This window comes from Haematobia irritans, chromosome 2 (genome assembly GCF_050003625.1).
Source record: "Haematobia irritans isolate KBUSLIRL chromosome 2, ASM5000362v1, whole genome shotgun sequence".
Classification (NCBI taxonomy): domain Eukaryota; kingdom Metazoa; phylum Arthropoda; class Insecta; order Diptera; family Muscidae; genus Haematobia; species Haematobia irritans.
The window spans coordinates 60,818,897-60,835,824 of NC_134398.1; the positions used below are offsets into that span (position 1 = coordinate 60,818,897).

A 16,928-nucleotide genomic window follows, 5' to 3' on the forward strand; every position below is an offset into this window, starting at 1 on the left:
TGACTAAATTCGAATTGTAATAATTTTCGAAATTAGAAAATTTGTATACAATGGTTCTAAGAGTATTTAAATGCTTTTATTATAGTCGACTTATACTAAAATCTATCATCGAATTATTTGTGTTAACAATTGCAGAAGGAAATTTTTATTAAAACCTAACTCTTAACATTGTCTTCTAGATTGCATGTTTGACCATATGGAGTCCATGTTAGTAAAAAGGCAAAAAAGTGATCTCTAAAATTAATTTAATTCCATTCTTGTTCAAGGGTTTATTACGTTAATTTTTAATACGTAATTTTTTGCGTACGTTAGTTAAATTAACTAAAGAAAGGGGAAAAGTATACACAAATGAAGCTTATAGATTTACCAATTCGTGTCTCCCACAATATAGTTCAGAATTTCTTAAAAATTATAAATTTAATAATATGGCCATCTTGAACTTCGTATGGTACTAAAGACATTTTTACAATTTTGAAGACCATTCTCAAATTACGGAATTGTCGTTAACAACTGGCAAAAAATATATTTCTAATCAATTTTCTTGAATATTCCCATAATATTTACTAATTTTTGTGAAGTTAGCGTTTCTAATATAATTACCCTAAATTTAAAATTAATCAAAATTTTCCTTCCTGGTTGGTTCACTGTTTCACTTTGTGGCGGCTACACCCTCAAAAAAAAATCGCTTCTGTAACATATACTCCCAAACATATTTTGCTTCAAGCATATAAATTTTTGGGTATTGCCCAAACATTTATATGTTTGATTTCTTCCAATATATAATATGTTTGAAAGCATATTGGTCTAAACAATATAATATGTTTGGGTAGTCTAAGTTCCAAACATTTTGTATTTTTCCATCCAAATTCAATAATGTTGTCTTCCAAAAAACTATATGTTATTATGTGAACATATAATATGTTTGGAGGCATTTTGGACACAAAAATATTATATGCTGAGAAGAATTTTCTCCCAAAGAATATTGTGCTCAAAAATTTTTTTCTGCCTAATTGTATATTGCCTCACATTTTTTTCACTTCCATGAGTTTTTTTAGTTCTTAGCACCTTTTTCAGTAATACAAACATTGTAGAAGAAATTATTAAATTTTATAATTTTTTTTCAATTTTACCTTTTGCCGGACGGGGATTCGAACTGCGGACCACACAGTTTGTAAGCCAGCACACTAACCACTGGGCTACGTAGCTGTTATGGTCATCAAGAGATAATTATCGTTATAAGTTATATTTATATAGCATAGCTTGCGGCGCCCACGAGCCGATGCAAACATAACATTGTTTAACAACATAATATTGTTAAACATACATTTGTTGGCGGCGTGGAGCAGTGGTTGGTCGTCCGCCTTGCGTGACAGGGGTCCTGGGTTCGATCCCTGCTTCGACCAACACCATTTTTTTTTTAAATATATTTTTTAACATATATTCCAGATTCGTTCGGAAGTTCCCGAAAAGGTGTTCAGCATTACAAACTATTATATTAAATTTTTACTACGAAATTGTAAAGTGTGTTTTATAATAGACTTAAAGTCAGAAAATAAAAATGCTTGATATAAACGAAATGGACTGAGTTCAATCAAATATTATTTTATTTATTGCAAAAATAAAAATTGTGTAACAAATAAAGGTTTTTGTATACAAGTTTAAAATTTTCGAAGAAATTCAAAAACTCTTACAAAAGAAGAACGTGAATTCGAGTATATAAAAATATTTTTCCATCGAATCCTAAGGTTAACGATAACCATTCAAAAGCACATTATATTTAAATTCTAAACAGTAATTTTACAACAGCACATAAATTTATTTTGGTGTGAACAATTGTATGCTAGCATGTAACACCATTAATTTAGAAATACAAATAAATATGCATTTTTATTAACGAATAATTTTGTACTTAATTTAATTCTTAAGGCCGGTAAAAATTGTTATTATCGCGTTAAAATGGCCATGTTTACCCTTTTACTTTTCTTTAATAATTTCTTTTAAAGAAAATAAACTTATTCAATTGTTGCTTTGGATCTTTCCCCACCATGTTATAATACAATTTACCGGAAAAAGTTGTAATGTTATTCTGGTTTTGCCGCTAAAATGAGAAATAATATTAGCGGCAAAACTCGAACTCAGTGCCCGCTTTTATTTTCGAAAAAATCCGTCAACTCCTCTTGGACTACTCATTAATAAAGAGGAACTAATCTTTGTTTTTACAGATCTTACTGTTTAATTTTTCACTGTTTCGCCTTGTTTTCATTTTACTTTCACAACTCTAAAAAGAGTGCACTGAAAAAATATTGTCGTGAGGCCAAAGAGTTCATGTCCTTAAAATAAGAATACAACTTTTGCTTAGCTCAGAAGACGCATTTCTCTAATAAAGGGTGATTCTTTAGAGGTTAGGATTTTCATGCATTAGTATTTGACAGATCACGTGGGATTTCAGACATGGTGTCAAAGAGAAAGATGATCAGTATGCTTTGACATTTCATCATGAATAGACTTACTAACGAGCCACAACGTCGAATTTTCAGTGAATGGGCCCTAGAAAAGTTGGCAGAAAATCCGCTTTTTTATCGACAAATTTTGTTCAGCGATGAGGCTCATTTCTGGTTGAATGGCTACGTAAATAAGCAAAATTGCCGCATTTGGAGTGAAGAGCAACCAGAAGCCGTTCAAGAACTGCCCATGCATCCCGAAAAATGCACTGTTTGGTGTGGTTTGTACGCTGGTGGAATCATTGGACCGTATTTTTTCAAAGATGCTGTTGGACGCAACGTTACGGTGAATGGCGATCGCTATCGTTCGATGCTAACAAACTTTTTGTTGCCAAAAATGGAAGAACTGAACTTGGTTGACATGTGGTTTCAACAAGATGGCGCTACATGCCACACAGCTCGCGATTCTATGGCCATTTTGAGGGAAAACTTCGGAGAACAATTCATCTCAAGAAATGGACCGGTAAGTTGGCCACCAAGATCATGCGATTTGACGCCTTTAGACTATTTTTTGTGGGGCTACGTCAAGTCTAAAGTCTACAGAAATAAGCCAGCAACTATTCCAGCTTTGGAAGACAACATTTCCGAAGAAATTCGGGCTATTCCGGCCGAAATGCTCGAAAAAGTTGCCCAAAATTGGACTTTCCGAATGGACCACCTAAGACGCAGCCGCGGTCAACATTTAAATGAAATTATCTTCAAAAAGTAAATGTCATGGACCAATCTAACGTTTCAAATAAAGAACCGATGAGATTTTGCAAATTTTATGCGTTTTTTTTTTAAAAAAAGTTATCAAGCTCTTAACAAATTACCCTTTATAAAGTTTTTTCCATGTTCAAAGGTCGATACTTTCAATGAAGTCGTGTTGTCGTTATAATTAAGTGATTTGACTTAAAAATGGGTATCATAACATGAAAGAACAAATTTTTGGACTAAGGTCAACTTGACTTTAATAATTCATAATTAATAATTCTTATATCACAACATATATATGTTTACTCATAATATGTAAATTTATACTTGTTTATATTCACACGTAGTATTTTTCCTATATTTAATGAAATTTTCTTTGTGTATATATATATGTAATGCGCCAATTGGTTACTTTCATTATTTTACTTCCAGCATACACTTTGTCTCTCTTTGTAAACACATATATGTTTATGGGCTATTTCTAAATTAATATATGTTTGAATCCAAGCATATTATATTTACAAACATTTTATGTCCCAAACATAATATGTTCTAACACATTAACATATATGTCCCAAACATATAACGCTAGTTTATGAACATTATATGTTTGCACTTAAAAATTTGAGTTCCAAACATATAATGTTTATACCCAAACATATGAAAAACCGTCTTTTTCGTCCGTGTACAAATAATTTTAAACCGATATGAACCAATTTTTACAACGCATATATTGACATTACGTACTTAATTTCAAACAGATCGGATGAAATTTGCTCCGGCTTCGGCATTCGAATGAATCCAATGAGGATTAGATGAAATTTGCTTTCCAGGAGGCTCTTGCAACCAAATCTGTTGGTCGGTTTATATGCGGGCTATATATAATTATGAAACGATATGGACCAATTTTTGGCATGGTTATTGGAAAGCATATATTTAAAATCGGTTGAAGTTTGCTTTTCCAGGACGCTTAAAATATCAATCTGAGGTTCGTTTTATAGGGATGCTATACATATACCGTTCGTTCGGATCTTAGTGTGATTTCACCGTGGTGCAATGGTTATCATGCCCGCCTTGCATACACAAGGTCGTGGGTTCGATTCCTGCTTCGACCGAACACCAAAAAGTTTTTCAGCGGTGGATTATCCCACCTCAGTAATGCTGGTGACATTTCTAAGGGTTTCAAAGCTTCTCTAAGTGGTTTCACTGCAATGTGAAACGCCGTTCGAACTCGGCTATAAAAAGAGGTCCCTTGTCATTGAGCTTAACATGGAATCGGGCAGCACTCAGTGATAAGAGAGAAGTTCACCAATGTGGTATCACAATGGACTGAATAGTCTAAGTGAGCGTGATACATCGGGCTGCCACCTAACCTAACCTAACCTAGTGTGATTTCAACAGATGGACGTATGGATGCACCAATATCTCTAGATCGAGTCAGAAATTCACCATGATAAATATAAATACTTTGTACGATCTGAGACTAATATTTCGATGTGGTACAAACGGAATGACAACGATAGTATACCCTGCATTATATCCTGAAGTGCATAAAATGTGTCTTAAATTTTATACCCTCCACCATAGGTTTGTAACACATCGACATATTGATTTCAGACCCCATAAAGTATGTATATTCTGGTCGTGCTGACATTCAGAGTCGATCCAGCCATGTACTGTTGAAATCACGCAAGCTTATCAACGAAACAGGCTACTGACTTGAAACTTGGTACAAATAGTTGTTATTGAAGTAGGCCAGATGGTATTGCAATGAAAAGGCGCATAATAGGTACTACATAAATTTTCTATACAGGCCTGTTCCCAATTTCACAAAATTTTGCGATTTCTATCGAAAATAAAATCGTACGATTTATAATTGCTTGTTCCGGAAATCGCGCGAAAGTGTATGGTATTGAAAATCGCAAAATTTCAATTCCAAAATGTGTCATAGCTGTTAAAATTAGTTGTTAAAGAAAAAACATTTTAGTCCAGCAATTTTTTTTGATAAAGAAAACAATAAATGAAACTGTAAGTTACAACGAATGGTTTTTTTGAATGCAATTGTCTGTTTCGAAATACATCGACGCCGCAAAATTAGCGAAAATTAGCAAAATTACAAAATAATTATGGCGCCACGCTACTCAGTGTTGCATTGAGTTTCATTCTCACCAGTTTCTAAATAAAATCGTATATTTGGAACACGATATACGAATCGCAAAAATTCCCTTCAGTAGATTGTGTCAAAATGCGGTCGCTCCAAAATATACTCGATTATTACTTTACAAGTACATTATTTCGATATTTTGTATTTTCTATTTACTGCCAAGAGATATATCAGTTTATTGTTAAGCATATTTTATACAAGCTTTACAATATCTTTGAAAAATTGATTAATTTATTTTGAATTCGCAGAGGCAAGTCTCATCGATTTGAAATCGGAAAAATTTTGCGATGTGCGATGACCGGAACAAGTCTAATTGGAGAAATCGCAAATTTTTTGCGATTACGATTATGGGAACAGGCCTGATAGAAATAAAATTTTGACAAAATTTTCTATAGAAATAAAATTTTGACAAAATTTTCTATAGAAATAGAACTTCGACAGAATTTTCTGTAGAAATTTAACTTTGACAGAATTTTCTTTAGAAATAAAATTTTGACAAAATTCTATAGAGAAGAAATAAAATTTTGACAAAATTTTCTATAGAAATAAAATTTTGACAAAATTTTTTATAGAAATAGAACTTTGACAGAATTTTCTGTAGAAATACAATTTTGACAAAATTCTATATAGAAATAGAACTTGTAGGAATAGAACTTTGACAGAATTTTCTGTAGAAATAAAATTTTGACAAAATTCTATATAGAAATACAATTTTGGCAAAACTTTCTATAGAAATACAATTTTGAAAAAAATTTTCTACAGATTTTGAAAAGAAAATTTTGCAAAGTAAGATTTTTTTGTTTGGTAAATTTTTGGTACAATTTTCTTCAAATTTTGGTAGATTAATTTTGGTTACCACTCGAGTGCTTGAGAAGCAATTTTTCATCCGTTCAGATATAAATTTGGCACGGAGTACAAGTATACGTCTTCTAACAACCGTGCCAAAAGTGGTCTATATAGATCCGTAATCATATGTATAGCCCCCATATAAACCTATTCTAAGATTTGCAAAGAGGTGCAAATTTCATCCGGCGCGGTTGAAATTTGGTACGATCAAGAACTGAATTGGCTAAAGACAATGTTAAAAAGCTTTAAAATAGCTTGCAATCGGCAATTGTGTCTTCTAGAATGTCGGTTTCATAATATTTGGGTACATAGTTTATTTAGTGTGCTGGGTTTTTTCTCGTTTACCATTATTGGTGTTTCCATAAATAGTAGGTTTCTTTAACTAACCGGAGTTTGTTGGGAAATATTTCGTAGTACTATTATTCGTTTTGTTTTTGTTTTCTCTAACTTGAATATTTACACTAATTTTCCATTAATTCGTTATAATGCTACACAATTGAATATGAAAATTATGGTGAATTTGCTAATATATTCATAACTATTTTTTCCCAACTATACATTACTAACTAATAGATATTTATTGTTTCCTTCTCGCCCATCCTATTTCTTACAGTCACAAGACTTGGTTCAGCATGGCATGTGGCCCATACAACAATTATAGCACCATACAAAGCCTTCTCGCGTGAGAAATTGCCAGCGCGCATAGGAACCCATATTGGTCTGATGCATGTCAATGTGACGTTGACGGGTAAGTTAATATACGCTCAATTGAACTAAACCAAACCACAATGAACATCAGGTCCGGGCACATGGAATGGAAAGCAAACTATTGGATCACAAAAGCTATCCGGTATAACCTTTAGTGGCGGTCAGTAACTGATATTCTAACATTTTTGCCCCAAAGGTGCAAGGTGGTCAGGGTGTTTGAATAAATGAGTTTTTGAACAGCTTCACTCCGTCCGACATGTAAAGTAGTTTCATTATTTTTTATTTTTTGTTCGTCTCATAACACTTTGAAAGAATTTTAATTTTTCCTATTTTATATCGTGTGCGGCGGTCTGGAGCGGATAAGTAAATTATTTTTTGTTAAATTGATTTTGGGGTTTTTAATGAATGCTCAACATGACTTGGCCACTAGAAAAGGTAACACTCATTCTTTTCATCGATGTAATTGCAAGAAATTGGGGGTTTGTATGTTTGAAGTTTCGTGGTTTACAATTGGCTAACTGAGTGTTTTGGCATGCAATTTATTTTTCCAAATTGTATGTTTGGTCATACGATTTGGGTGAAATATTTTTGGGTCCTTTACTAAAAAAGGTTTTTGGCCATTGACACGAGTTGTTGGGCCAATTTTTAGTGGACATACATTTTTTTTAATCTAAACATAACATAGTATAATTTTAAACATTCCAAATCGAGAAAGATTTAAGGTGAACGAGTAAACAAAAATATATAATATTAAAACATTACACGTAAAAAAATTAATTTCTTTTCTCGGAAGCGAAATTCTACACTAAGAAAACTTCATTAAAAATGAGCCAACGAAACTATTTCATTGATATAATGAAACATTTTCATTGCGACAATGAACATTTTAGTTAATAGTACGAAACGTTGATTAACAGAAAATTCATTATATTATAATGAATAATTTCATTATATCAACGAATTTGTTTCATTGGCTCAATTTTTATGACACATTTCGTTAATATAACGACTTTTTTCTACCAGAATAGATCAGCGAAGTTTTCTTTAGTTGTTAAAGTTGTTTTAGAGAGGCAATTTGAAGAAGAAAAGAAAGCTTCGTTGACCTAAAATTTCGTTTCGGGGGAAAAAAATAATTGTTGTGTTTACATATTGCCATCATAATTCACTATGTTTAATAGATCTTTGCTCTATCTGTCCGTTCGTCTGTCCATCTATTTGCTGTACGTACACACAAAGAAAATTTCATTAAAATTGAGCCAATGAAATTTTTTCATTGATATAACGAAACATTTTCATTAATACAATGAAAATGTTCGTTAATAGTACGAAAAGTTACGTTGAGTAACAGAAAATTCGTCATAATAACGAAACATTTTATTAATGAATTTGTTTCGTTGGCTCACTTTTAATGACACATTTCGTTAATATAACGAAACTTTTTCTATCAGTGTAAGATTGAGATTGAATTTGGAATATGTAAGTTTACCGTTATCAATAACAGAGCTATTCGCGAACAAATAAATGTTTGTTTATCCAAATTATAACAGTCACTTATAATACGGAATTCTTTAGTTATTTCGCAACAAGCTTTAAGTTAAGGTTGCAATATCCCCAAAATAAACCTTAGCTTACATTTGAAGCATTTTATAGTTAGGCCACAGACTCAATATTTCAATAAGAGACGGTCTGAATGTGCACTTTTTCGGGTTTCGAATGTCAAAAATTTGTAAACGACATATACCTGTATAAAACATGAAAAGCATTTGAATCCCACTTGGCTTCAAAGGATGTTGTTAAACATACACTCAAAGAAAACAGTCTACATTCGATTGGCATGGATTAGCGAAGAAAACATTTTTAGATATAACAAGTAAATAAAGTCTAAAGTCGGGCGGGGCCGACTATATTATACCCTTCCCCACTATGTAGAACAAAATGTGTGTTACCATCTCAACTTCTTCAAATTTGTTGGGAGTTGTTATGAAGGTTTATATTCCCATATATAAATATTTATGTCTTTATTTGGAGACAATTTATTGTTCGTCTACAAAATCTCGGCTAGCGCCCTAGGACGAAACACAATGTTAGTAAAAGATATGGGAAATATGAAGCCAGAGCCCTATTAATTAAATTGTACAGAATATCATTTATGATTTATCGGGAGATACATATGTATTCGAGATATAGGCTAATTTGAGTTATATTTAAAATTTGTGGTACTTAGTAGTGGCGATTTTACAAGGATTTTGGTTAGTTCTCTCCAAGATATGTGGTCAATTGTGAGTTGTAATATATCATTTGGCCAAGTCGGGCGATATTTCCACAAGTCGGAGTTTTATTTAAAACTCGACCGTTCTGTGGAAAGTCTGGCTTTACAGTGTGTAGGACATGACTAAGATATGGGGAAATCATCAAAGAATTTTATGTAAAATGTGGGTATTTTGGCCATATTTTTATGAACCGGAAGAACAAATATATGGAGGCTTTATCTAAATCTGAACCAATTAGATCAAGATGACATACTTAAATAGAATATTAAATACATTCTCTGTGGAAACAATCGAGTCAATTGGAGGAAACTCTCATTGAAAATGGTTATAAAATATAAAACATTCTACCATATTTCCCCAACTCTGGCGTACATATATATGGGAGCTATATCTAAATCTGGACCGATTTTGACTAAATTTGACATGAATAATAATTCTGCTATCTCTTCAAAATTTCACGTAATTGGGAGAAAAACGTTGGCCTCCATGGTCATATGAGTGCACACAAAAAAAGTTTTTTTCTGATTCAATCACGAAATTGATTGATCCAATTAATTTTTTAATTGAAATGTCTTCAATCACGTAAATGATAGTATCAATCACAGTTTTAATTGGGCATAGAAAAAATTCTTAATTAAAAAATTAATTGATTTCATTAGAAAATTTCAATTAATTTTTTAATTGATTCAATTAAAAATTTAATTGATGTTGCTTGCAAAACTCAATTAATTTTTTAATTAAAAAAGGTAACTATTAATTACTTTCTGAATTGGTTTAGAGTTTTTATTTGGAATAACAATTGATGGTTTGAAATACATTTTTAATTAAAAACTAAAAAAATGTTCATCACTTTTTTTAACTGACTTAGTCTTCGGAATTTGATTAAAATGTTAATTGTATCAATTAATTTTTTAATTAAAAATTTTTAAATTTTCAATCATTTACTTAATTAACTTAATGTTTCTATATTGATTAGAAAGTTAATTGTATCAATTAATTTATTAATTGGAAAAAATTTCAACTTCAATTAACTTTTTAATTTTTAAATTTAATTTAATTTTTGAAATATTTTGGTGATACTTTTTTCTGTGTGTAAATCGGGCGAAAGATATATATGGGAGCTATATCTAAATCTGAACCGATTTCAACCAAATTTGGAACAATTAACAATACTATTAACAGTACTCCTTGTGCAAAATTTTAAGCAAATTATGGCAAACCTCTGGCTTTTGAGGCCATATGAGTGTAAATCGGGTGGAAGATATACACCGAAAAAAAGTGAACTGTTTTATAGGAAGAATGAACTACCTCGCACGAAAATTTAACTAAATTTTACTCCACATTTTGAGATTTCCACAAAGCGTTTTTAAAACCAGGAAATTGTAATGCCCTGTTGTACTTTTTAACTGCAGTTCACGAAATAACATCATATCATGGAAGAAAAAATTAACTAAAATTAAAGAAGAAAATCATTGGCGCCAAATCATGACCATTTTAACCATACAGTAGTTCATTCTTATTATTTTTGGGAATCGTACGAAAATTTTCATTGGCTTTAGTTCATATTGAACTTATGTGTACGGTCATTGAACTTTATACTCATGTTTAGTTCATAAAATTTTTGAGACATACTTAAAAAAAGTAAGATTTCATCAAACTGTGGAAAATTTCGATAAAAATAATAAAATTCAACTACAAGCAAATATTTTTTTTCCAATGAAAATAAGTTAAATTTAGCGTTAGTTTAACTACGGACATTTTTTCTGTGTATATGGGAGCTATATCTAAATCTGAACCGAATTTAACCAAATTTAGCACAATTAACAATGCTAATAAGCGTACTCCTTGTACAAAATTTGAAGCAAATCAGGGCAAACGCTGGCTTTTTAGGCCATATAAATGCAAATCGGACGAAAAATATATATGGGAGCTATAGCTAAGTCTGAACTGATTTGGCTGATATTTTGCTTATTTTACGAGAGCCTCAGAATATCTGGCTGTCCGAAATTTTAAGAAAATACGTTGATAAATACGTTAATTATGAGCAGACCGGTGATAAATATATATGACAGCTATATCTAGATCTGAACCGATTTTTTTCAAAATCCATAGCGATTGTTTTTGAGTCAAAGTAAAACTCTGTGCCAAATTTGAGGACGATCGGACTTAAACTGCGAGCTGTACTTTGCACACAAAATTACATATACAGACTGACAGGTAGACGGACATCGCTAAATCGACTCAGAATTTAATTCTAATACTAAGAACGGTATACTAAACGTGGGTCTCTGACTTTTCGTTCTTGGCGTTAGGTTAGGTGGCAGCCCGATGTATCAGGCTCACTTATTTAGACTATTCAGTCCATTGTGAAACCACATTGGTGAACTTCTCTCTTCTTGGCGTTGCATACAAATGCACAAACTTATTATACCCTGTACCACAATAGTGGTGAAGGGTATAAAAATGTATTTCGTTACTGTGAAGAAAATTTGCTTTATTGCAATGACATACAACTTCACTGGAGCGATGTAAATTTCAAATAATTGTGTGTCCCAAATTTTATGAACAAAAATATAAAGCAATGATTATGCATTTTCCTTTGATTAATTTTAAAGAAATTTGTCTTTAATATGGTGTAGATTGTTTTCATTGTAGTTAAGTAAACACTCTGTCTCATTTGATGTTTAATACCCCTTTATGTCACATAAATCTTGGGATTTTAATTTTATTATTCGCATATAAAGAAATTGCTCAATTATCAAAAATCATATATAATTTTATAAAAAAATCTATCCTCCCTCTGAGCAAACAATAGTGAATTAACAATATCTAAATTATTAATAATACTGTTTGTTTATTTATCACACTTTTTTGGCTTCTGTACAGATTTATAATTAAATCTGTATTTTTTGTCTGTATTTCTGATCTATTATTTCATTTTACTGATGCAAAAACAATTTTTTGGCATTATTTATAAATATTTTTATTGATTGCTATCTTAAAAAGCATGCCACTGAGGTAGATACTCATATAAAGTATTACTTTATTATACTGCCAACATTGGAGTACATATTTCGTTAAGTACTATCCACATTGTTTAAAATGACGACGGTTATGCAGACGGACAGCCGGTATCGACAATTACATAGGGATTGGAATCTTAGACAAAAAAAATCTCCTGAAATGCTTCCAAATGGCCAGATTGGCGGACAGACTTTTTATGTGTGTTGTTATTCTTCATATCATTTTCATAAAATCTTTCAATTATACTTGCCAAAAACTCAACCACGACAAAGTATAGACAAAATATATTTTGACTCTATTAAAATCACAAAAAAGCTTTGTCTGTAAGTATTTTGGTGAATTCTGGTTGATGTGTTGTTTTTGTTTTCTTCTATTTTTTTCCTTTTTAAATTATTTTAAATTGTCTATCCATGTGTCATTCTTTATTGTCTAGGTAGAAGCCACTCTATTTGATTCTTGAGTTTGGTCATGGAGGTTTCATACACTACCTATGAAATCAATAATTTCAAAATTTTACTTAAACGAATACAATAAATTCAACAGAATATGCCCAAACTCTTTTGTATATATTTCGCAAGTGTGTGGATGCCAATGAATTGTCAGAGATTGTTTTTTGTTCTCTTTCGATGAACAAAATGATGTGTGGTCTAAAACATCTTAGATGTAGATGTACACGCAAAAAACTAATTTCGTTTCCCGGAAATGACATTTTAGACCAACGAAGTTTTCTTTTGTGGGTAAAATTGTTCAGGCCAAAAACAAAATTAGATGAGAGAAAAGTAGTTGTCTGCCTTTAAGGAGACAACGTTTTTGTCTAAAATTTCGTAAAAAATTATTTTGTTGTGTGTATGTATATGTATTTTTGTTTTCCTTTGTCTTCATTGTTGTCTTCTATATGTTTGAAATTCTCGAAGGTTTGAAGGCGACTTTTAAGAAATTATTCAAGATCCATTACAAAATTGAAGTTTTTGTCATCGGTCTATTATATTTTTGGAAATCTCTTCATTGTCTATTTATTAACGTCGAAACCTACACTTTGAGATAATCAATATCTTGATTTCTTTGCCAATATGCAGTAATAAATTACTTACCCTCTTGCAACCGAAAATTATTTTTTTACAAACTTAAAAAATACATTGCGATTCTATTATAAGAACAACAAGCATTGCGTATATTTTAAACCATTTAAAAGAATTTGTTTTAATAAATAACTGAAGAAATATTTAAATAAATGGAGTTGAAAATAATATAAAATGTATAAATGGAATCAATACAATTTTAATCATTTTCGATTTGTTTACAATTAGGGCAAGTAAAATAATAAGATGAAGACTATAGTCTCCAAAAAAATTGAAACTACCTAGACACTAAAGCCAATTAACTACTTGGGATTTTAGTTTATGGAAATTATTATGGTTTAGATAAAATTTCCCCAATATGAGAAAGTTTCCTTCACTTTAATAATTTTTTTTTGTACGTTAGTTAAATGAAGCGGTAATCGGTTACGGTTGGTTTCATTATTGTTGACGACTATCATGCAAACTATTCTACTAGCTAATCTACGAGGGAACTGTAAGTTCGAATGTCTCAGCGGTGGACCGCGTTATCATTTTTGTCCGATGGTCGCCAAATGGAATTTATTTCATTTGGTCCATTATACACCATTCCATTTTCCTACCTAATGAAATGTTTGAATTCTCATTGTACTAAGAAATTTAACGTTTCTATTCATAAACACGAATAACACAAGGGAACAATGGTTCTGTTGATTAAGAACTGAATATTGTGTTTAAGGTTATTTGGGACGCTGAATCCAAATCTGCACTTGGTTTTTTGGTTTTGGTTTTTGGTTTTTTTCTATCAGCTCGACTTTTCGAGATATACCGTTATGTTTAAAATTAATGAACTTCCTCTACATATATGGGAATGACATGAAAACGGTTTACCATATTAAATCCGAAATTTCCAAATATCTGAAACTCCGCTTACATTGTTTTTAAATTTTCCACGTAGTTTTAGAGATATCGTTCAAGTAAAAAAAAAAAAAAATTAAAATAAAAAAGTGTTCTTTAAAAATTCCTAAAAAATAAAAATGGGACTAAAATTGCAAGAAACAGTTAGTTAAATATATTTCGAATAAAATTAGCTTTATTTCATTACAATCGGTGAACAACTTTTGATGTTGTTCACGATTACGATGTCTTCTTGACATCGTCTTCTAAATTGTAAGTTAGTCCTTACGGGGTATATATTAAACAAAAATAAAAAAAGCCGATTAAATACGTATATAATTCACTTTTACAAAATTTTCTATAGAAATAAAATTTTGACAAAATTAAAAAAAAAAAATAAAATTTTTGATAAAATTTTATATAGAAATAAAATTTTGACAAAATTTTCTATAGAAATAAAATTTTAACAAAATTGTCTATAGAAATAACATTTTGACAAAATTTTCTATAGAAATAAAATTTGGAAAAATTTTGTATAGTAATAACATTTTGACAACATTTTCTATAGTTATAAAATTTTGACAAAATTTTATAGAGAAATAAAATTTTGACAACATTTTTTATAGAAATAAAATTTTTGACAAAACTTTATAGAGAAATAAAATTTTGACAAAATTTTCTATAGAAATAAAATATTGACAAAATTTTCTAAAGAAATAAAATTTTGACAAAATTTGTTTAGAATTAAAATTTTGACCAAATTTTCTATAGAAATAAAATTTTGACAAAATTTTCTATAGAAATAAAATTTTGACAAAATTTTCTATAGAAATAAAATTTTGACAAAATTTTCTATAGAAATAAAATTTTGACAAAACTTTCTAAAGCACTAAATTTTAAAAAAATCTTCTATAGAAATAAAATCTTGACAACATTTTGTATAGTAATAAAATTTCTTTCTATAGAAATAAAATTTGGAAAAAATTTTTTATAGTAATAAAATTTTGACAAAATGTTCTATAGTAATAAAATTATGACAAAATTTTCTATAGAAATAAAATTTTGGTAGATTATTTTTGGGGATCGGCTATATATAACAATAGACCGATATGGACCAATTTTGGCATGGTTGTTAGCGGCCATATACTAGCGCAATGTACCAAATTTCACCACGTACCAAATTTCAAGCGGATCGGATGAATTTTGCTTTTCCAAGAGCTCCGGATGTCAAATCTGAGTATCGGTTTAAATGGTGGCTACATATAATTATCGACCGATATGGACCATTTTTTGCATGGTTGTTAGAGACAATATACTAACACCACGTACCAAATTTCAACCGGATCGGTGAGTTTTACTCTTCCAAGGGGCTCCGGAGGTCAAATCTGGGGATCGGTTTAAATGGGGACTATATATAATTATGAACCGATATGGACTAATTCCTGCGTGCACGCTCACAAAAAATCGCTTCTGTAACATATACTCCCAAACATATTTTGCTTCAAGCATATACATTTTTGGGTATTGCCCAAACATTTATATGTTTGATCTCTTCCAATATATAATATGTTTGAAAGCATATTAGTCTAAACAATATATGTTTGGGTAGTCTAAGTTCCAAACATTTTGTATTTTTGCATCCAAATTCAATAATGTTGTCTTCCAAAAAACAATATGTTATTATGTGAACATATAATATGGTTGGAAGCATTTTGCACCCAAAAATATTACATGCTTAAAAAAATTCTCCCAAACAATATTGTGTTCAAAATTTTATTTATTTATTTACAATCATAACGAATTATGAAAATAAACAGGTAATATGGCTGCTAACAACATAGGTTTTCGACCTGAATGCTCAAAATTTTGTTTCTGCCCAATTGTATATTCCCCCACATCTTTCTCACTTCCACGAGATTTTTTAGTTCTTAGCACCTTTTTCTGTAATACTTCAATTGTATAATTTTTGTTTTATTTTAATTTTACCTTTTGCCGGACGGGGATTCGAACAGCGGACCACACAGTTTGTAAGGATCAAAGTAGCTGATCAATTGCTCAAGGAAAAATAAAATGTTAATTTTGTAATAACAAGCAACAACCACCAACTTAATTCAATATCGCTCCCTGTTAAATAGCGCTCCAAGCTACTAAACACATATATGTTTATAGCCTATTTCTAAATTAATATATGTTTGCATCCAAGCATATTATATTTACAAACATTTTATGTCCCAAACATAATATGTTCTAACATATTAACATATATGTCCCATACATGTTATGCTAGTTTATGAACATTATATGCTTGCACTCAAAAATATTGTGTTTAAAAATTTGTGTTCCAAACATATAATGTTTATAGCCAAACATTTGAAAAACAGCCTTTTTCAACCGTGTGGTTGTTAGAGATTATATACTTACACCATGCACCAAATTTCAGCCGGATCGGATGAAATTTGCTTCTCTTAGAGGCTCCCCAATCCATATCTGGGGATCGGTTTATATGGGGGCTATATATAATTATGAACCGATATGCACCAATTTTTACATGGTTGTTAGAGACCATATACTAACACCATGTACCAAATTTCAACCGCATCGAATGACTTTTGCTCCTCCAAGAGGCTCCGCAAGCCATATCTGAGCGTCGTGTTATATGGGGGCTATACGTAAAAGTGGTCCGATATGGCCCATTTGCAATACCATCCGACCACCACTAACAACAACAGACCACCACCAACAACAACCAATAACAACTACCTATGCCAAG

The 16,928-nt window shown here is 30.9% G+C and overlaps 1 protein-coding gene across 1 annotated transcript in view; it reads left to right on the forward strand.

The window, feature by feature from the left end:
* The window catches only part of mol (dual oxidase maturation factor 1 mol), a 200,822-nt gene that overhangs the window by 113,686 nt on the left and 70,208 nt on the right, over positions 1 to 16,928 (forward strand). Inside the window, exon 5 of the mRNA XM_075294623.1 lies at positions 6,818 to 6,952. Coding sequence (XP_075150738.1) covers positions 6,818 to 6,952 — 135 coding nt within the window. The remainder of the gene's footprint in view (positions 1 to 6,817; positions 6,953 to 16,928) is intronic.